Source organism: Numenius arquata, chromosome 16 (genome assembly GCF_964106895.1).
Source record: "Numenius arquata chromosome 16, bNumArq3.hap1.1, whole genome shotgun sequence".
Taxonomy (NCBI): Eukaryota; Metazoa; Chordata; class Aves; order Charadriiformes; family Scolopacidae; genus Numenius; species Numenius arquata.
In genome coordinates, this window is record NC_133591.1 from 11,811,492 (window position 1) to 11,834,098 (window position 22,607).

The following is a 22,607-nucleotide window of genomic DNA, read 5'->3' on the forward strand; positions in this document are numbered from 1 at the left end:
CAGGTGTTGCTCTGTTTTAGATTAGCTACAGAACCTCCTTGTTGCCTGGCCCAGCTATGCTTTCCCCGCTGGAACGTTACAGAAAACTCTCTTGAGTAGAAAAATGTGAAGAGAACGGCTGAGAAAGCCTTTATGTAGCTGTGTTGGCTGGATTTAAGATTCGTGGTGTTTTCATGACAGTGAGAGAGAACTGAAAGTCCGTGATCTCAGCAGAGTTTAATGGCAAGGTAATCAGTTACCTGCTTTCCTTCTTAACAAGCCATTGTGTTCTCTACCAAGTGTAATTTTCGCACTAAGGCATACTCCATCTCTGTAGCTGAAATGGGAGTTAAGAGCTGGTATGTGCTCCTGAACTGGGGTTCCTCTTCAGTCTGGGGTGTAGCAGGCAGTTTGTCTAAGCAGCAGCTTTGCATTGCGTGTGCTGCAGTCGATGAAAATATTTCTGTTTTATCACTTCTTGGACTCGTTACTGTTAAGTGCTCGTCACTTGGAAAATACAAGGAGTGTTACAGATTATTAGTATTAGCAAAAAAACCCTCAATATTAACTGTTAAAGGACTCTCCTTAAAAAGAAATTCCATGTAACTAGTCATTAAACTTGTCTGTGTGGACAGTTAGCTCTGGGGAATTCTGTGATGCTTCTTCTGGCTTATTTGTTTATTCTGACACTTCAGATTGTTTGGTTTATATGCTAATTATAAAGAGAAATATTTCTGCATTCTAGAACATCCTCTGTTTTAAGATGCCAGAAAGTTGAGTTGTTTTTTGTAGTGCACTCAATTACTCCAAACTGTTCTGGAGAAGGAATGATTGACTCCGGAAGCACTAAATTTAAGTTTAAAATAAACTAAATAACCTGGATACACAAACTTTAGGATGAGCTTCTGTACTTTGGGGCATTCACTTGGAGACTGAGGGGTTTTTTTGTTGTTTTGGGAATTCATAATTGTTTAACTTCCTGAAAGAAAATAATCTATTGAATGGTTTATGCTGTGGCATCAGAAGTCTGTAATCGAATGCTACAGACACCGCTGTTTTCCTACAGCTTGCCTGTGACAATTGTCTGAACACTAAGTGAGGTGACTGTCACGGATATGATAGGGCATTTCCAGGCTCAGTTGCTTGCATTCCTCATAGCTCACCATGAGGAGGATGATGGCATTCATATAGCTGTATTGTGTTTTGTAAAGGAATTTTTCACTTGTGCAGTACTCTGGGCCTGCACATGGGAGAGATGCTTATATTTCTGTCTTTTGCTAATAACGTCTCAAGTGGTGTATCTCTAGCCAATGTCTTCCGTTTGAACTTTCAGGGAAATCATTCCGTGCTTTGATTATTTCCCTATTACCATGGCAAATAATTCATGCTGCTAATTAAGACACTGTTAGAATCACACAGAAAGATGGGCAGAGAAAAAATACAGCCTACTTATGCTCGTAATTTATCTGTCTTATAAATTTATAGCACAGTTATTGCTAAGGTAGCTCACAGTTTAGAAATGAAAATATATGCCCTTCTGATGCGCGATATCTTATCTACTGAAGGTAGAAGGGAAGAGCCATGTATTTCAAAGAGCCTTGTTTTGTCTGGTGCACATGGAGGGATGTGGTTCGAGAAACATTGTGGCTCGAACTAGATTTGTGTTCCAGCAGAGAGAGGCACATTCGGAGAGACCCTTCTGTTCAGTACGGAGGGCCTGAAGCTGGGGAGGCTGTGGGTTCCCTGAGTAACTGGTGACTGGCAGTTTCTTGCTTAGCAGCGTTTCTCATGAAGGTCTCGGAAAGCAGAAGGAACCATCTTTACAATTGTGAAATGAATGGGAAGCCATTGCAGGGTCTGGGAGAGTAGGTAATGAATCCAGAAAACTATTTTAGTGCTGGTTGGAGTTCAAAGGGAAATTAGGAGCCTAATTGAGGTATGTGTTAAACATCTGGGAAATATCAACACTGAAAAAAACTGATGGTAGTGTCTTTGTTGTTTGCATCTAATCCTGGAGACTCCAAAACTAGTGATAATTCTGTGGTACGTTGTGACAGCATATCACAAGGCAGATGTGCTACTTCTGCCTCTTTTCCTCCTGATATAAGTAGTATGAATTCAGTTCAGTCTTGTCTGAATTGTGGTGGATAATTTGTATACTCTTTTCTGTCTTCAGAAAAAGTTATTAGTAATTCTTGTTTAATATAAAAAGACGAAAGTCAACATTGCTGATGACACTGGCGTGAAAGATGTCTCCATTATGGTAGTTCATGCTGCACCGTGTCTGTAACTGGGTAGTGCTGCCCATTGCACACCTACTGCAGGAGAAAATAAAATGCCTAATGCTAAAAGAGAAAGTGCTTTTCTAGTCTTTCTTCTTCTTAATAAAAGATACTTGTTTTCCTTTGTCAAGGACCTATCTGATTAGAAATTTATCCTCCTTCATTCCCAGGAGAGCAGACATTGTGGCTCGTACTTTCTGTTTTGTGAAACAAGATTTCATATAGATGATTACATCTCTGGAATCTATGTCATTCTCCCTCTAAAAGGAATTGAAAAGCAAATTGGCTTTCTAAAACATGAAAGAAGGCTAGAGCAAACTCTTTGTCATCACATTCCTGACCAAATCCAGCATTGCCTTCCCCAGAGTTCCTAATATTTGGTAATGTCTGTGGTTTCCCATGGGGTTGCTTAGGTGAACATAATAAGCGAGAGCTGTCGAAAGAGAAAAGAATGAAGACTGGCTTCAGTATGAGCTAAATTGAGTGAAAACTATTTTGGATTGTATACGTGTTTTGTATGTAGTTTTCCAAAATCATACCAGCGTCAATCCATGTTTCTTACCATCACAATAAGTTATTCATCAGAGAAAGAAAATAACAACTATTAAACCAAGTTTATGTAGATTATTGAATACTCACTCATAGAAATTCTTTGCTTTCGAAATTATGGGATGATTATTTGCATCATCTTAATTTTAAACTCCAAATTTAGGACCTGAACTGGGGAGAACAGAGGATAATTGCAAAGCCTTGGCAGAAGTGTGGCCTTTCTCCACTAACTGTGCAGGGAGCCTGGTCTTGTCAATGAAGTGCTTCAGATGCGCTTGTAGGAGAACTCAAATAACCTCTGTATCCATTTGCTACAACAGCATTTGACGTGACATCTCGAACAAATTTGTAGAGAACGACAGCTGAAAAAAAGGCAAGTGTTCCTGTTCATCTGCTGAGGTGTCAGCGAGTCCTAATTGCTGTCTGAAAACTTTGTTCCAACTTGCACTAATGCAGTCTCGTCAGCATCCCCTGCAGTGTGACAAATAAATGTGAGCCCTTGCCATCAGGTGTGTGCCTGGTCTGTATATGGTTAGTATTTTTACAACTAGTTTGGGGTTGAAAATGTGCTTTTTAAGAGTTGTACTGTTATAGTAATTTCTGGAGAGATTAGAGGAAAACATTTGAACAAATCAGTGTTAAGTCCTAAATTAAGAAAAGTTCCCTTCAGTTTTTCATCCAGAAATCACATCTGTCCCTTTTTTGTCACTTTCTCCCATTAAGATGTTGCCAAGATTTGTTCCTTTTACATAATTTTTGGGTTGTTTTTTTTCTTCTTGCATTTCAGATACCTCGATTTAGAACTCTCTTCAAATACAAATACAGGCAACAAAGCAGGCAGGAAAAATGTCTTAAACTTCTCCTGTTTTGATTTTAAACTGCTTCATCCTGCGCTTTGCTCCCTGTGAAGTGTGAAAGCAGTTTATGCCTTGTCATCCGCCTCTGCTGCTTCCCAGAGTGGTGGAGAGAGAAGCCTGAAGGGAAAGGCTTTTCCGTGTGCGTGTGTGTGTTTCTTTCCAGACACAGTGACATGGGAATTTAGCTGTGGTTTGTGCCTGCACTTGGGGAAGCTCCTCTAGCCATGCTTTAGTCCATCCCGGGAACAGCATCCTTCTGGCCTTCATGTCCTGGGCAAAGATCGGGTCTGGATGATCCGAGATCTCTGTTGTAAGTCGCAAGCAGTCACTTGGATCTTCACTCTTGGAATCTGGGGAAGAATAATATTTAATTGAGATAAATTCCAAAGCTCCTTCCTGTTTCTCAACCAGGGGCTTTTGATACTTTCACATACCAGTAGCTATGCAAAAGTGACAGTTAAATGGCTGCATAATAGGTATTAGTACTTGTGTGTGGACTGAAATAACACTTACCAGAGTGTTGTGGCTTGCTTTTTTTCTTCCCTAGCTTGGGATGAATTTGAGCAGAGCTGATTTTTCACACACAGAGCATGAGCTTGTTCCTACTAGGTGTTACTTATAAACTTCAAATATTAAAATCACTTTTTGAAAGTCCAGAAGCAGCAGCACATTTCTTCTTCTGCATTCTGTGTCTTTGCGTCTGAAAACTTTTGGAATTAATGTCTGTGAATGAAATGTATTTAATTTGCTTTTCTGTCTCTGATTGTAGTATTTGATTTGCAACTTTATGCATGGCTGATGAAAGTTAATCACTTGCATATTGATTAAGATAATTTTCTCTTTTTGTATTTCAAAAATACAAGATGCAGGTGCTCACGTATAAGATCTTAACTTAAAAAGTCCCCCAAAGGCTAAGCAGTAATGAAATAGTGTTTTAAAAACAGCTTAAAGTTTATGGTAGCTACAGCCCCACTGTGCTTTATTTCTTATGTAAAAGTAGTTTTCAAATAAAATATTAAGGATGATAAAGCAATATTTTTAAATTATTGGGTTTACTTTATTCATTCAATTTACTCTATACATTCAATTCTGAATAATGCTGTGAAAGCGAATGAAATAGCATTTTAATATTATTACGGACTCAAAATAGCATATAGTTTTGAATTACAGGAATTACTGCAAAGTGACAAACTGAATGTGAATTATGTCTAAACTCAGTAGGTGGCTTATGTATAATACTTTAACAATTAACAAAAAATGCTGATGTGTTTGAATCAGCTTTGTCATCTTGCTACTACGTTTTTCGGAGTTTAACTTTTATTGGAGTTGAGTTTATCTTAGTCTAGTTCTGATGCGAGTGCTTTTGCCTGTAGACTGCTCTGGGATTAAAAGAGTGTTCCAAGGGTGAACTCAGTTATTTTTAGGAAGGTTAAACATCTGGATGTTCACTACAAAAGCTTTTCCAGGAAAGCATTTTGTTTCTGAGCAAGAAATATCAGCAGAAATATAAATGCAGCACAACAGCGTGTAATCTCTGGCTTCCCAGGGGACTCTGGTATTTTCAGACTGGTCTGTTGCTTAAAGTAACTCTGAGGATTACTGGAGGATATTGGGAGGATTTGCCTCTGTAGTATTTTTGTAGTTGGCTTTGAGACATGGGAATCCAGAACAAGGATGAAACTGGGCAGGGGTGCCAAATTAGAAAGGAAGGAATGGTTATGTGGGACGTAAGAAATACCTTTGCAATGTTTCTAAGACTCCGCGTGTTTGCATTCTGGCTGAAAAAAACCCAGATTTTTTGATTGACATAGGTTGATTTGTAGAAAATTGTCCTCTGTCAGTGTTAAGCAGTTTTCTGGATTCAGAAAATTCAAAAATATTACAGGTACAGTATAGGATTTAGAGAAGAAAATTTAGGTACATAATGGTTTTAAGGTATTTCCATAGGCACTGTATGTGTATGGGGGAAAACCCCAAGGAAATTCTAAAAATTAAATGAATTAAATGTGTTTAACGGAAATAACTTTGTAGAGAGCTAGACTTTGGATTTATATGAGCTGTTTTACACCCTTGATTGTACAGAATACTGTATAAAAAAGTATCCGGGCTGCCTAGTTTGAAACTTGAATGGCTAGAACAAAAGTCTTGTGCAAATACACTAATGTGTTTTGAAATTCCAAATTTCAGCAATATTGGTAAAAAAATTGCATTTGCAGCTGAGGGCTGTTTTTTCCCTCTTAACAGTTTCCAGGTGCTGCTTAGAGAACTGTGACATTCCTTTATCATTTTCTTACTACATTTTGCATATCTTTAGCTCTACACTATTTTTTTTTTTCTCCTCAAGCAGGAAAACAAGATTTTCAAATTTTTGTTAGCTGCCAATTTTCTAATATTGTTGATGTGATGGTAAATATATTTGTGGTGAGAGACAATTTTTTTTAACTAACTGGTAAGTAGGTGGTTTATGTACCCCTTGAGGATTTCAAAACCTCTGGTGTTTCTGTATTGAGAAGCTTATGTCTCTCCAGTTGTATATTAGCTGGTCTAATAAGAGTTTGCTCCTCTCCACAAATACTGTTTGATTTTACTTGTATGCATTATGGTAGCATGAGACTGTTGCGGAGTTGAGAAGACTATTTTGTTTATTTGAAATGTTTATATCTGACCACTCACTTTTAATTTGTATTTTGTTATTTACTACATGTAATACAGGAAAATGCAAACTGAAATAAATGCTGAAGATCAGCATTTAGGCTTCCAGCATGTAAAATTTCCTGGAAAGCTGAGTCCTCTACTATAGCATCAGCAGCATGTCTTCAAAACCACATGGTGTTTGTTTTATAGTAGCTCATAGATGCTAGGCATATATTAAGTCATTCTGAGCCTGCTGGTACATGGACATCCCTATCAAGCTCAGTAGTTCTGTATTTTTCCTAAAAACCTTGAGCTATTAATTGCCAAATCCTTATGGAAATTATTTTTAAGTTAATGTAAAAATTAGAGACTATTGTTTCAGTGGGCTTCAAGATTCGTACAGAAGTGTCAGTTTGCACTTTTCAAAGCAATTCTGTTAAAGATGGGAAAAATAGAAGTTAACCTGACTTCTATTTATGAGTTTTCCTTTCTATCCACGTGGTTGGAAGTGTCATGATTTTTAATAACACCTGAAAAATCTGATGTGGCTGCTCCTGGCAGTGCTGGCTTGCGCTTCTGCCTGGGTTAAAGTTCTGTTGTTGAAGATTTAATCTGACTCTGCTGTAACATTTAATGAATACCTAAGTAAAAGCATTTTTTTATACGTGGATCACTGCTCTGATGTGTTCTAGTTTGTCTAGCCTACAACGCCCATTAAGTGAGTAGAAATTGAGTTAATGAAATAAGAATGTTACACTAAGAGGGAGATGTGAGCAGAAGTTGTCTTCTTGGGTCCTATTGCTACGGGGTGTCAGCTGTATATTTAGGAAGCCGTTGCAAAGGAATGGATGACTGGTGAATAGGAGAGAGCTTGCTTTCCTCTGTGACGTTACCCTGATGCCTTTACATAGAAGTTTGTTTTTTAAAAGGCAAACATTTCGTTCGGTAAAAATAATCTTTTGGTTTTGTTTTAGATTTATAGTAGCTTTTGAACCTAGTTACCCCTGGGCTTGCAGAAATATTACAGGCTCACCCTCTGTTGTCTGACACTGGATTTGGCATGTACATGTCAATTCTGTGTTTGTAGAAGAAGAATGGTACGTAATGAAATTACAATATCTCTCTGATAAAACTAGTTAAATTTTTGAGTGGTGCAATTTGGTCCTGTCAAATGTAAATTACACTTCGTCCTGTACGTGAAGCCTCATATACTTCAATTTGTCCAAAAGGTTTATGTGGTGCAATACTGAGGACGTGACAGCTGCTGTTAGAGTTTGCTGTTAATAAGCCTGGCCATGTTCTGAGGCTCAGCCTGTGAGATGCTTCTATTAATCTGCCTGAACATTATCGTTTCATTAAACCTCTACTGTTTAGAATAAGTGAATACAAAAGAGCAGTAGGACATGTTCTCCTTCATTTTCTTGTTTCTCAGGACTGAAAAGAACATACTGGATAATACATTTGTAATGGGTCTGTTTGGTTTTTGTGTTGTTTGGGTTTTTGGGTTTTGGTTCCTCCCCCCCGAAAGCACAGCGCATGAAGGTGGAAGATCTGCCATCTCTTGTGTTGTCACTAGTGTTCGTGTGACTATGGAGACGTTAATCTGAAAATGAACTTGGAGTTGAGGGAGGAAAAAATTGTTCAATTGCATCAGTTTACCATTTGGTATTGGGAAAGAATGTGCATTCCTCTATTGCTAGTAACACAGTTTTAGGTCATTTTAATCTGTAGTTCCCCCATTTGGTGTTTCCTTTTGCCGGTGTTCCCACTTCTCCCCTTCCTGTCTGTCGTTCTAGGGTAAATAAACTCAGTTCTTACCTATCCCGTCATCTTAGAAACTCTTTTCTATACTTGTTCCAGCCTGATAATTCTTCTCACACTAAAGCTAAATTCACACTTAAATACCAGTGCCTGCCTTCTGCCTTAATAGCGCTTTCTCCTTCCTGGGCTGTATTTATTGTTTGCTCTTACAAAATAGGATTAAAAAGAAGAGAAATAAAGAAAACAGCTCAGGAAAAATGTGACTACAGAAGTGTCGATCCAAAATACTAGCATCAGTAGGCTCACTAGTATGGGAAAATCACAGTGCTCATAATGTAAAACCTTAATTGACTTCTGTACTAAATCATATGCAGTTTTAACAAGTTAATTGCATTAGAGTCTGTTTATATGCATTTCGTGCCATACTAACAATTGAAGCTGAAGTTCTGTTTCCTAGCTTCACGCTACCCTGAGTCATGGAGCCTTTGGCACAGGTACCTTGGAAACATGCTACACTGATTATCTGTATTTCTTTGTAGTGCTTTATACATTTTGGTGCTTTACACTCAGAAATTTTCTTCCTGTAATAAATACGTGTAGCTCTCTGATTCACTTGTTTCTATTTTTTTTCTGTACTAAGTAAAATAGCCATTCTTTCCTTTTGATTAAAAGACTCTGTGGAGTGTGTCATGTGCTTGTGGGTGTGAGAATTATAACTCAAGTTAATAGGGAGTCAATGACTTGCATCAGAACAGGAGCAAAATCCCAGTTTTAAGCTTAATTTCCCCCCTTCACCTCCTCAGTTGTAACTGAACTAATTATGGGAATCTTTGTGTGTTCAAATACAGCTTTGTGCATTCTCTCTGGGTGGGATCCATTGGGCAGCGATGGATCCATTGAGCTGCTGTTTGACATACCAGTAATGTAGATCCTAACGATAGTTGATGCTTGATCTTTTTTGCCTGTTTAAAGGAGTTTATTTTTTTGTAAACAAGCTGCCTTGCATTTGCTTTTTAAAAAGCAAACTATGTTGCTGTTTGATTTTTTTTGTTTGTTTGTTTGTTTGTTTTTTAGAATTGTACTTCTGGTTTTGTGAACAGCAGTACATTATTCTACAAATGAAGTACTGCAACCATGAAATATTATCATTGCAGTATTACAGAAAACCTGGTGTGAGATTTTACTTAAAGTTTTTAATTCAAACTGCATGTAAGGTTTGGAGGTTTTTTGTGGGTTTTTTTGTTTTATGTTTTAAATTCCTTGCTTTTCACTTACATTGGAAAGTAAAACATCTGTTATTTTCAGTCGGTGCTTCTGCTTCAATGAAGAAATTAAACATATTTTAAATTTTCTGGGTTCAACTGCTGGTACTTCCTTGACCCACTTGAAGCTTTTTTACCCCACTGGCACTTTTTGTCATACTATCGGGAATAACGGTACTTTCTGCTTATATTGATATGCTTTTTGAGCATGTTTGTATGTTTGGAGAGTAGATTGGTTCATCTTGGGTGTTTGACTTGTGCGTGTGTGTGTTGGCCAAAGTAATCTTGTATTATTGTAGAGCTTTCGGTCTACTACAGACCCGAGAAGGGTTTTTTTGTTCTTGAGATGAGTGAGTGTGGAGCTGACGTCTTACTATCACCCACTTTTCTAAATTTAGAAAAACTTCAAGTCTGAGTGGCACAGTTTTAAAGTACTCAAAAGTAAGGCTAGTCCAGTATGACTGATTTATATGAGCTTATTTGGGTGCTCTGGGAATACTGGGGGGGAGGTTGGGTTTGGGGGTTTGTGGTTTTTTCTTCTTCTTTTTTCGTTTTAGTCAAAATATAATTTTTGTGTGTGTGTAAGACTTCTACGGGACATGTTATTGTCAGAGGTTGTACATGAATTGTTTGGCAATTGCAAAGTCAATATAAATCTCTTAATTGTGAGACAGAGGTGAGATGCTTGCTCACCACTGTCTTCCTGCTCCAGATGGAGCAGCAGTGCAGTGAAGACTGGGACAAATATTTAATTCCAAACAATGAGAACTCCCACATTTTATCAGGTCAGATGGCTTTTAGTTACGGTTTAGGGTCCTCTGAGATGCTGCTGGCTGAAAGTAATAACTTGTGCTGTAGTAGCTGTGTTAACAATGTTGAGTCATGATATAAATGGCTTGTCAGCATTTTCACTGCAGCAGCTTCTGGCCCTGCTCAGAACAGGTCTCCTGCTCCTGTGAGAGCACAGTCCCCAGGCTTAGCCCACCCCCGTCTGGTCCGACTGTGCCGGGGCTGGCAGTGTGGACTGTTTGGTTGTAGGTATCTCACTTTATAGCTGGGATGAGGCTTTGTTACTGAATGTAGGATTCTTGTGTGGAAGAGACTTGTACCCGTTCTTCAAGCAGTAAATGTACTTCATTGTAAACTGGAAGTAGGGACCATCCTCATGTTTTAGGTAATTATAGTCATCGTTAATGGGCTTTTCTGTTAAGTAAAAAAAGGCTTACAGAGCTCAAAACATAGATGGGAGCCTAAGGCAAAGACTTTGGGGAAGTTTTTATCTTCTTCCTGTAACTAGAATAAGTGCCGTAAAATGAAACCTAGCACTAAGCAGTCTCCTGTCTAGTGCAGAGCTGTACTACCAAGTGATTGAAAGCTCTGGGTTCCATATATGACTGGGATATAAATTGATACCTTTATAACCCAAAAAAGGTCTTAGCTGTCAAAATTGCAGAAAATTTTCCTGCACCAGGGATAACCCGTGACATTTCCATATGGCCCTGCCCGAGAGCGCGGTGTTTGGATTGTGCTGAGGCCGTCGAGCACGAAACTGTAGGCAGCTTGTACAGTGCTTCTCAGTAGAGTTAAATTACAGTAACCACACCCTTGATCTGCCTTTTTTTTTTTTTCTGATGTAAAATGGGCTTTTTTTGGAAGTTTCGTACAGTTGAAAGTGGTAATTTAGATAGAAGAGCTGTTTCAGCAAAACGTTGGGATAGGCTAAATATTGGACTGACCTTTGCAGAGTTCACTGGTCTGTTGGAATCTGAAAATTTACAGAGAAAAATATGCTTGTGGTTCTGGCAAGAAAGGATTGTGAGTAACATCTTGATTTGATGTCCTCTCTTCTCCCTCCTTACAGTCTTCCTTTTGAGTATTTGTGGAAGGTAGAAACAGTTTTCCAGATGAGGAAAGTCTTCCGATGTGTGTTATGCAACTTCAGTGCGTTCTTGTGGCTGAGCCGCAACCTTCTGGCTTTGTCAGATGTCTCATACGTATATTTATGTATATTTTCTTAGTTATATGTTTACATCTTGTTCTGCTATTTGCTGATCTTAATTCTTTCACAAAAGCATTACATTCATATTTTTGTTTGGCAATTTATATGGTACTCCAGTAAAGCTTGAATCTGTCCTCTGCAGTCCACTGAAGTCCTCAACAAATTGATAAACTATGAAGATAGTTACAGGCAAGAAAATTGTTTTACTTAGAGTTCAGCAAATGAGTCTTATCTGTTTTTCTCATTCTCATGAAACATGTTTTTTAAAATACTTACAGTTTGGCCCTTGCAGATGCATTATGACTGCTTCTTGTACTGAATACCCTCACGTGTTAATGATGCTGGGGTTTACTTGACAGTCTCATTAATGGATGGTGCGTGCCTCAAGATGTTATATGGTGGTAGGTCCATGCAGCTGTAGCAAAGGTATCTGGTGAGCTGGGGGTTACAACTGCGTCCGGGCGCTCAAAAGGGCTTGTGGGGACAGATAACTTCATTACAGTTTTCAGGAGATGGATACTACTGCGTGCTGCAACCGTAGAGTTTACTTGTGAAAACAAATCTGGAAGCACTGAAATAGCACAAAATATTATAAAATGGTGTCATAGATTGCAGAAGCTACACTGCCTGTGGTCTGTTTTGAAAAGTAGCTTAATTAAACCAGTGCTAATTTCTGTGTAGAAGGTTAGTTAGAAGGCAATAGGAAGGTTAGTTATGTTTAATCTACATTAGCTCCAGTAAAATCCACTTGGATTACAGGTGTATGTATTACAATGTGCTTAATCAGGCCTAACTGTAAGCTGCTCCTGACAGGGTTTTAGTCCCACCTTGTACCTGGCCACATGTTGACTCCTTTGTCTTTGCGTCATACCTAGTAATTGTGCAACTCCTGCCCTGAATAAAAACTCACTTCACAAAAATGGTAATTTGCCAGGTCAGCTTGCTGGTTTCCTGGGGTAATTTTTCCACCTCTTTCGTCTTTTCCTGCCCGTGAATAAAGTAAGTTTTACTAGCAAAACCCGAGCTAATTGTAATGGCAAATTTTTGAAAAAGGAGGTTTTGTTGGCAGAGCTCTGTTAGTGCTGCTGAAGTCAGAGATGAGCTAAAAATTGAGGTTAGCTAAAGTGGCTGAAATTTACAGTGTAGGGCTGGCCTGTTAGTCTGTCTCACCTCAGACTTTTGATTTTTCAACCATCAGAGGCAAATCCTGTCTTAAGCTAAAGTCCTTTAGACTTAACTGTCAAGAAGGGATAAAAGTAATAATTGTTTTAAAAAATAAAACCAGAGCTGTGCGTTGGCTCAGCAGTTGCTGGGGCTGGTCTGTAGTAGGATGCCAGTGTTCTGGGATGAGTTATCTGGGCTAAAACAGCTCAATTAAAATAAACATGACACAATTAAAATAAAAAAATGAGTAAAACATTCACCACTAACAGGCTCTGTGTTTTGATATTAAATATATTTTTCCATATATTCTTGTTCAGTTTAACTCACTGAAACGATACCTACTAACTTTTCTTCCACGGGGATCCATTATTGCAGACATGTTGTATGGGTGTTCTGTTCACATTTTCAAAAAATGTTTGCAGTAGTGTATGTTTGTGATACGGTTTCAAAATGTACTTCTGAAGAGATTCCTTGGCTGGTGGTGACACATATTTGGCAGTAAAAGCATGCCCTGCTTTTTGTGACATCTTGTTTTTTCTTTCTTTGGGAAAGAAAGAAAGAAGGGGAGGTTGCCAGGTCTTTTTTTTGTTTGTGTGTTTTAGAGCAAAAACCCCAACCCAAACCAAATCAGCCAACCAACCCTCCTCGATAAAATAATAGACCTCAAAAAAAGGTAAATCTATTTTTGTGGTAGGTGAGAGGTGAAAATTATGTATCCAGACTCCCATTCTTTCTACAAGTAGATAGCATGAAATAAAAAACAGCCTGTATTTTCTATTGCAGCAATGTCAAAGATGTCCAAGATGGTTTTGGATATTTATTTGGGTTCTGGCTACTTAAGCAGATACGTGTGTCCAATACAGCTTAGTTATACATGTAATTTTTCTCCACTAACCACTGATTGCAAATTTTCCTTTCAAGCATCCCATTTAGTGTTGTTCCCCCTGACAGGTGGGGAGGTCAGGAGCTGCGGATCCTTTTAAGGTATGGGGACACTGTTCTGTCTTGGTTGGAAATATTGCTCCTTTGAATGAGCAAGGTATTTTTGTGCTTCCGTGCAGGGACTGGAAGTCGTGCTCCCATTCCTGCGGGGAAGGGAGTGCTCCAGGCTGAATGGGAACTCTGGAAGTCTTCCAGTTACTGTAATTCTGAAACACTGTGAAACATGTAATTCTTTGTTCTGTTGGCAAACAGTGGGGTGAACCAAAAGGGTAGCTCAGAGAATGTTTTTAACAGAAAATTGTTTTTTGCAAGATTTTCTCTCCTGATGCCTTTCTGGCTGTATCCTTCAGTTTCCTCTCAAAGTGAGCTCAGAGGAGTCTTCTCTCTTAGCAACTTAGTTGGGAACTTGGTGTTTGGTTTTAGGGTGAGAGTTTTAGGAAAGCGGCTCTCTGGAAAGGGTAGAAGATGAAATTGGGTTTTTTAGTTGGATGTGTAATATATATATATATATATATATTTGGTATCTAATAGTGTGAAAATATTGTTCTGAGCCCCGTGTCTGATAAAACCGCAGAATTGTTCTCCAATTACAACTTTGAAATGCTTGCCTGACCCCTGACTAAGCCTGAATAGGAAAATCTTGGTTTAGTGGAACATCTCAAATTACTCTTTTTTTTTTTTTTTTTTTTTCACTTCAGATTTGCTTTAGGTTTTTTTCTGATGTGATCCATGTTTCCATAAATTACTCAGACTTAGCAGACCTTATCTGCACGTGACAATGAGATGAAATTGTAAACTTACTTTAGAAAACAAGCTATTCCTTTAACGTAAGTGAAGCCATAGCAATTTGCTTGTTTTTCCTATGAATCACACTAAAGAATGGAATAGTGTTGAGATATGTTTACAGCTGTGGGTGCCATGACTTCACGCTTAAAATTGTACCTTTAACTGTTACACTCAGATTTAACTTTGGTTTGGCAGCAAGCCTAATGGAGGCTCTTAAATATGTATATATCTTGCATATGTAAGGCTGTTGAAAGAGGCTTTTTAGTTATACCCTTGACCTGGAATTCGGGAAAGGAAAAAAGTAGTATTGGTTTTACCTACGGAGTGAGTCTGCCCCCAACCAAAACGAATATTTGCGCAATTAACTGTAATTGATCTTCATCTACATGGCGGTGCTCTTCTTTCATGTGCCCTGGGGCTGGGCTCTGGAGTCCTTGGGTTTCATTTTCTCGTCTTAATAAATGATGCTCCAGTGATATCTCACAGATGCCTTGCACTGTAGCGTCAAAAAGGAATTGTTCTTAGCAGTACATTGTACGTAGCAGTACATACAGTACATGTCCTGATCACTGTATTCTCTCATGCTTCTTTTAAGGAATGAAATAGTAGAATGTTTGGAAAATATCAGAGACAAGTAGATTCAAGAAAACATTTTTCTCATGAGTGGCATGCTCATGCATGATCAAAAGAAAATAGACACAGAGGGTCATTGCAGCAGTGTGTGAAGGTGAATGTTGATTTCTGCCTAGAGCTGGTAGCTCCAAAAACCAGGGGTGGGGCAGGGGAAGCACATTGCAAAATATTCTTCAACTTGTCTTGAATTTACCAACTAGTATTTCTTGACTTTCTGTTTTTCTATTGCTGTAGCAATCACTGATGCAATAAACACATTAAACAGCTTTCGAAATATATAAAACCCCTGGAGGAGGGGGGGGGCATGAACTTTCTCCGTGCTTGATTTTGTCATTTAACACCAAATTTCCAGCACAAGTTGGTTGTTGGGGTTTGGGGCTTTTTTCTTCTTTTTTTCTGATTCCTTTTGAACCCATCTGCTGAGAGGGAACCCTCAAACTGAATGCACACATTCAGCAAGTTCTGAAAATGAATGATTAATAATAGGGCGGGGAAGGAGATGCTTCATTGTCACCTTTCCAATGCTGATACCTACCTACAAGGAGTTTTCTTTCAAACAGAATAGAAGTTACAGAAGTGGGATACATGTTTTGGTGGGCATGGATTAATGTCGCTTACATTGTGAGGAGACAGTCGACATTTGATAATGAAACCGATACTTTAATTGTAAATGAAGAGTACCATATTGATTGAATAAACAGTTGTGGCTTTTAATATGGGCTGAAGGGTATTTGAAGTTTTTTGTAGTCACTTTTCAAGCAGCCACATCTTTCAGGAGCGGGAATATAAAGGTGAATTCACATATGGATCCAGTTTATCCTGCTTGTGTCTGGTATGAGAAGCTCCCCATGAGTTTTGAAGGACTTTTTGTGTAGGAGAAAAGCTATGGACTGAAATTGTTGTCAGGAAACCTTACATTAGATGTCAAGAGAAGTCGTAGAATCATAGAATGGTTAGAGTTGGAAGGGACCTTAAAGATCATTGAGTTCCAACCCCCCTGCCCTGGGCAGGGACACCTCCCACCAGACCAGGTTGCTCAAAGCCCCATCCAGCCTGGACTTGAACCCCTCCAGGGATGGGACATCCACAGCTTCTCTGGGCAACCTGTTCCAGTGCCTCACCACCCTCACAGTAAAGAATTTCTTTCTAGTATCTAATCTAAATCTCCCCTCTTTCAATTTAAAACCATTACCCCATGTCCTATCACTGCTCCTTCATAAAGAGTCCCTCCCCATCTGTCCTGTAGGCCCCCTTCAGGTACTGGAAGGCCGTTAAAGTCTTCTCATTTCACCAAAGAGTGTTTTAAACAACAGGTAAACAAACATTTATCATGACCAACTGATTGTTTTTCCCCAAAGTAAGAACAAATTGTAACTCGAGGAATTAAATGATCTCCTGACATGCCCATCAGTGTGAAATTCTGTGATTCTGTGATAGATGTCTGCAAGTTGTAGTTTTGGTCCCATTAAACAAAGGAAAAGACCTGTCTCTTCTATTTTAATCCATCCTTACTCCAGTCTGTCTAATGTGCTTACCTTCCTTTTAGTTTTGTTTTTCTTAATCTTAAAAGCGCTTGGATATTGTGATCACTGATACGTACCTGATGAAATGCAATCTTCTGTTCTTCATGTGAACTTCAGTGAAGTTAGTTTAGCTACTGTGCTTTTCAAGTCGATGTGATTTATTTGTTGCTCTATTGCTTGCATTCTCATATATGTACAGTAAAAGCAGGGAAAGTTTATCTTGCTGCTGGTGTAACAGCTTCTGTAGGAGAGTGATTCATGCCCAAGGTCTTTAGTGTGCATTGCTATGGAGACTTCGGTGCGCAGCCTTCTCAGTGCCCCCTCGGCAGAATTTTTCACGATTTCTCTTGTACCTGGAGGTCAGGGGAGTGATATTTGGTACCAAAACGTTGAGGGGCTGAATTTCTTTAATCATCCATTTAGTAGGCTTCTTGTACAAACAGAAAGAGGCTTTCATTTCAATTATATAAAACTTGCCTGGTCTCTGAGGTGATAGTTTTGGGGTATTTAAGCCAATGCTGCCACTGAAAAGTCGTTCCTCTTTGATTTTTATGTCCAGAAACATTCCAGATCGGGAATCTGGATCACTTGAGAAACCTTCCCATTCATTCTCCATTATTATTCAAGCAGACAAGTCCCCTGATCTAGTTTTCCATGTGGTTTTGCAAATGGTTGCGCTGGCACGGGATGAAGAAAGAGAACGGGTGAGTGGTAAAAGGTGAGAAGTTGCTTTTGTAACAGCAGTGTTGGCTTGTGGTCACGTCAGACTGGCCCATGGTAAGTAGATGGTGTAGAGGGTAATGCTCTGTGCTGTCATCAGGAGACATATTTGGTTCCCAGTTCTTTCTTTCTCTGCATCTTCATTGAACAAAGTTGCAGGTACTTATTGCTCAGCACAGAGGGCAAAAAGAAGTACCAGGCTTTGCCCAAGGGACGACTCCTGCTGGTTTGGAAGGACTGTTGAGACTCTTATCAAGAAACTGCTTATCTTTTGGTGATAAGGAATAGCTAAAACATGAAAACCAGTGCTTGCATTGACTGGGTGATTTTCTTGAGCTGGAAGCGTCAAAGAAGTAACAAGAACAGAGGAGTTAAGAAGTATGTACATAATAGGGGAACAGTAGGTCTAAAAGAAGGGTGTTTTTAAAAATTTCCTAGCAGTCAGATGGCAAACCCTGTAGGGTGAAGGTTCACAGTCAAAGACAGGTGAGCTTGGACCTATGGCCACAGGGGAAAAGAGAGCTCGACCTGCAGGTACTGATACAGAGGAGAGGGATCTTGCAAGTGTCTCTATAACGCTATTACTGTTGTTTCAGCTTTCATTAGCTGGTTACCATCTCCTCTAGCTGTGAATGAAGCAGGTCTCTGTTCCCTTGGGAATACAGAAGTTATTCATTTTTTTTTTCCCAGAAGAAGGGAGAGTGCTGCTTGGAACGCCAGCTGTAACTGGTGTGGCGTATTTTATGGGTTACTGTTCGGGACACGTGGAAGTGGTGGTGTGTCGCGATGGCTGGGAATCCCTGGAATTGTTCTGTAGGTAAAGGTCTATGGAGCAGTCTGTGCCAGGCTGGAGAGCTCGCTGCTGGGATTGTTGTCTGGACAATACTTTCACTGTATAGCCATGGGGCTGACACACAGAGTATGTTATAGAACAGTGCTTGCTGTGTCTCTGCCTTGGCATGCCTTAGCAGGCTCTGGGTTGAAAGCACTTGCCCATGAAGCTGCCAGAAATAGATGCCTAATGGCAGAGAATGTGCTAAAATTGATCCCAGCCATGTAAAGATGCAGGTTCAGAGTGAGATCTTGAGTTGTAGAGACAGCATTTGGGAAGTTACCTCTCACTGGCTGGCTGATAAAAGGGGCTTAGAGAGAAAGGCAAACCATCGGTGTGTTTGGTTTTATGAAGTACTTGGGTCTAATATTATAGTCTCATAACTATAAATAGTTATTTGTTACTTGACTGAGTAACAAGAATCTGTCTGATAGCCTGATTAAATATCTTACTTCTAAAACAGCTTCCTTACATGGATGTTGAATTTTAGGTGTGGTAGTGTAAGAATCCTAAAAAACATACTTCCCTGGGAAAACCAATGGTGTCTTTGTATTTTGAGCAGTGTTCTGCATACATGCTAGAGTTTAGAAATGGGTTGGTAGTTGTTCTTGTAACGTGGCACGCAGTGAACTGCACTGAAGTAAGTCCTTCAAAAGACAGCAGTCTTTAGTGTGGTCTGATCTAGTATTAATTTTCAAAATGAGAATGAAGAGTAATGATCTTTTCTTCGTGGATTGTCATGTTTCTAAAGTACTAAGAATTGCTTGTAAAAAATCAGTATTTAAGTCAAAGGACAACTATGCACGGGCTTGTTACAGGCATTTTCTGTGCATGTTTCCACTACTTGTTCTGAGATTAAATACTTAATTTTACAAAATTCCATGTAGAAGGAAGATGGCTTATTTCTGTATGTGCAGTGGAAGGCTGGCTATGTGTGACTGCAGAAAATTTCTTAAGTGTGGGGTTTTATTTTGGTTGTGGCCGATCCCATTTGGGAAGGACGTAGTGCTGATGCTGCGTTGGGCTGTGGGAGTGTTTGAACTTGCGTACTTGAAATACGCTTTATTGGAGAATCCAGTTACATGCACATGGACTCTGTTAGAAGACCTTGTAGAAGGTCTTTTAAATCTCAGTTAAAAATACAAATGGGCTTGCAGCTCACTGTCTGGCATTTAGAATAATAGTCAAAACCTTGAAGTAATCTTACTTCTCAATTTTGCATGTGATGCTGTCATTTGCTTATTATCTCTAATCTGGATTAATGCATTAGAAAGTGTTTATTTGGGATCATAGAATCATAGAATGGTTAGAGTTGGAAGGGACCTTAAAGATCATTGAGTTCCAACCCCCCTGCCATGGGCAGGGACATCTCCCACCAGACCAGGTTGCTCAAAGCCCCATCCAGCCTGGACTTGAACACCTCCAGGGATGGGGCAGCCACAACTGGGGATCAAGGGTTTCAGTCTGTTAATGAATTGTCCAGTGGTTAAGGTTTTAGGAATCAGTTCTGCTTTCAGTTCTGCTTTTGTGCAATACCATCTATGGTGTAGGAAAATTAACATGTTTAAAAGATGCAGAGGCTTATTACAATGAGATTTCAGCATTATAAAAATTATTCTTGAAATTTGCTTGTGGGCTACTTGTGTTGGAAACTTCGGATGGAACCTGGACCTGCCCAAGCTGCTCGCTTGACTCCTGCCATGTGGCTACATCTCCCTGGCCCTGTTTGCGGGGGTATCAGTGAACGTGAGTTTTCCCAGACCATAATCACGTCACCAACACTGAGTTTTTAGGTTGTCCCGCTGTAAGATCTCTGTGTGGAGAAGTCAGGAAACGTCGCTGGTCTGCGATGAGTTTATAATTACACTATCGCACTTCTCTTGGGCAGGATGGAAGGACTTTAATTCTCGTTTCTCCCTTGCAAAGAATCAGCAGATACCTGTCCTCATCATCACCGCAGCCTCTCAGCAGGGTTATGGTGTATTAGATCCTTGTTTGGAATGGGGGTGCAGGTATTCAGTATATTTCATTGTACCAAAAGGCCTTCAGTTTTTAATACGAAAATCAATGGTTTATGCACAGGGCTGATCCCATGCATCATCCTTATTTTATCCATTTTATAAATCTTCCTAACATTTACAGCCTTGTTTTGACTAATGTTTAGTAATTATGATGAAATGGCATTTTAATTATCATAGCTTCCAAAGTTGCCACCAATGATGAATTATGTAGGAAACATTGTTCATCTCAAAAGTACTTGCTGATTTATGAAGATACAATTTTATTAACATCAGTTAATAAAGTTTGGTGCGTAACCCTGGGTGTGTTTAATCCCAGCTGAAATTCCATTCAATCATTTTGCCTTTCTTATAAATTTGGAGTTCCTGAAGATTCTTTTAATAGACGAATTCCACTATTTATTCTCAGATCCAAACAGGATATGAAGTTTCCCTTTCCCTTCTCTCAAGGTTGGGTGAGGGAATGTGTCTCCTTGAAATTGAAGCTAGTAACAGGACATAAAACTAATGTGCTCATCCTTAATCCCTTTCTTCTCGGTGTCTGCTTGGCTGTAATCATTGGCTAAAAATATGCTACGAACTCTGTTGTATATAACCTGAACAGCATTTGTGTAGCCACTGATTGGAAGTGCTTAGTTACAGATTGCATGTATTTGCAATCCGGTATATTGATCTTCATGGGTGTTTTTAAGAGACCTCTGCTCCACATCTTGGAAACTAAAGGTCAAACATGACCGAAATAAAGAATAAATATATATAAAGCTTAAGTTAGTCTTTATGTGTTCACCAACTTTATGAGCAACTAAGGCATCTTGTTTTTCACTTTTAGTGTGGAGTAATGTTGAAGTTATTTATGGTAATGAACAGAAGTAGTTTCTCAATTCTTAAAAGCTTATTCTACCAGTATGTAATGTCATCTAAAAGGGTCAGTCTGTTTTTCAGTGATGTTTAATATTGAATTTCTGTAGTAGAAGGTTCACATTTGTGTTTATATATTAAAAAAAGTATTTTAAAGTGTGTGTCTAGTGGTTTGGTAATTTTCTCTAAATTGCTTTTAAATTGGGAATGGGTTGAGTGATTCTTTAACTGTCTTCTATCTGTAGTTTTTATTTGCTTAGTGATATTTAATTTGGAACTATCATGTAATTCAATTATCTTTGTTCCATATCCATAGTCTTGCTGAAATTAAGCTTTTCAGTTGATTTTCAGAAATGTTTAGTTATCTTTTTTCGTAGCATAAGATTAACGCAATTAACGTCGGGCGTTAGTCTTTTCCTTTTCCATTACTTTAGCACAAGTTGTTGGAAAGCAGCTGGGATTTGCAGTGTGACTCCTGGAGCCCCTCCTTGTACCTTGTACCCCTCACCAGCGTGGTGGCCCTCTGCTTGGCTTACCCCAGCGTCCAACTGCTTTTCTCTTCCCGGGTCCCTAAAACTGTAGGCAGGGCTTGAGATACGGCTTCATAAGTGCTGGGGAGTGGGAGCGATCATTGCCCTTGACCTGCGAGCTGTCGGCGTCTTGTTGGTCCCTTCCTCAATGTCCCTCTTAAAGGGTTGTCTGTCCACTGGTACGTTGACCCCACTCTCCCCAGCTGGCCATCAGCCGAGGGCTTGCTGAGGCCACCTCTGTCCCAATGCCCACATCTAAAGAAGTTTCAGTGTAAGCTACAGAGCAGGGTTTGCTTTTCAAAGATAGGAAAAAAAACCAGCGAATATTAGTATATATATTTCTGTGCTTAAAACACAAAGGTGTGTTGTATCAGGAAATCAATTTAAATAACGTGGAGTTTTAAGTCTCCTGCTGAAATTGCTATGGGGAATCCCGTATCAAGTTGTCTGCAAGATGCAACAGGGAAGTACTTGTGCGTGGTTTAATAAATACATATTGCAGCTTGTGGGGTTTCAGTTTGGTTCGGGTGTTTGGATTTTTTTTTTTTTTCCTGGACTAAATGAACCTGGACTGCTATATTGCGACTTAACTATTATTGGCTAAGGCATAAGAAGCCTTACAGAAAACAAGTTAGTGTTATTTGCATGCAAGGTTGCATTAGTTAAAATTGAAGCAATTTAATGTGTTTGAGAAAAAAATAATTGATTGTGGTGAGCTCAGAACAAATTGCCACAAGGATCTTGAATTGTCCTTTCATTGTCGTACAGATTTTGCGTGCTGCTGTCTTGAATATAAAAAAGTTAATTTACAAGCTGCAGGTTTTCTATTCTGAGATGATAGGAAAATTTTAGAGAGAGCTGCTGTAAAGACTTGTCGTCCAGTTCTCCATTTGTATTACAAGAAAAAGAATTAGCAAATGGCAATGGAGAAATAGACACTCATGATGACACACCTGCCTTCTTTTTCCCCATTCCAGGGCATATTCCCTTGTGGATTCCAGTCAAGTGTCTACTTTCCTGATTTCTATTCTCCTCATAGTCTATGGCAGTTTCAGGTAAGATTTTTCTTTATGGTTCTGCAGAATTTTTCTTTCGAATAAAAATATGGCAAGTGACTCAATACAGTTTATGTTTATGCCTTTTGTTTCATTGTATCTTTGTCAGACTGATGATTAAAGTAAATGAAATATTTCTTGCTTCTGAAAAGGAAATGGAAAAGGAAGAAAAAGTACCTAATTGGGGTTTCTGAAAGACATAGTTGTATGTCAAGTTACAAGC

The 22,607-nt window shown here is 39.1% G+C and overlaps 1 protein-coding gene across 1 annotated transcript in view; it reads left to right on the forward strand.

The window, feature by feature from the left end:
- Positions 1 to 22,607, forward strand: part of SPPL3 (signal peptide peptidase like 3) — a 61,998-nt gene that overhangs the window by 15,093 nt on the left and 24,298 nt on the right. The window contains exon 3 of the mRNA XM_074159799.1: positions 22,307 to 22,384. Within this exon, the coding sequence (XP_074015900.1) occupies positions 22,307 to 22,384 (78 nt within the window). The remainder of the gene's footprint in view (positions 1 to 22,306; positions 22,385 to 22,607) is intronic.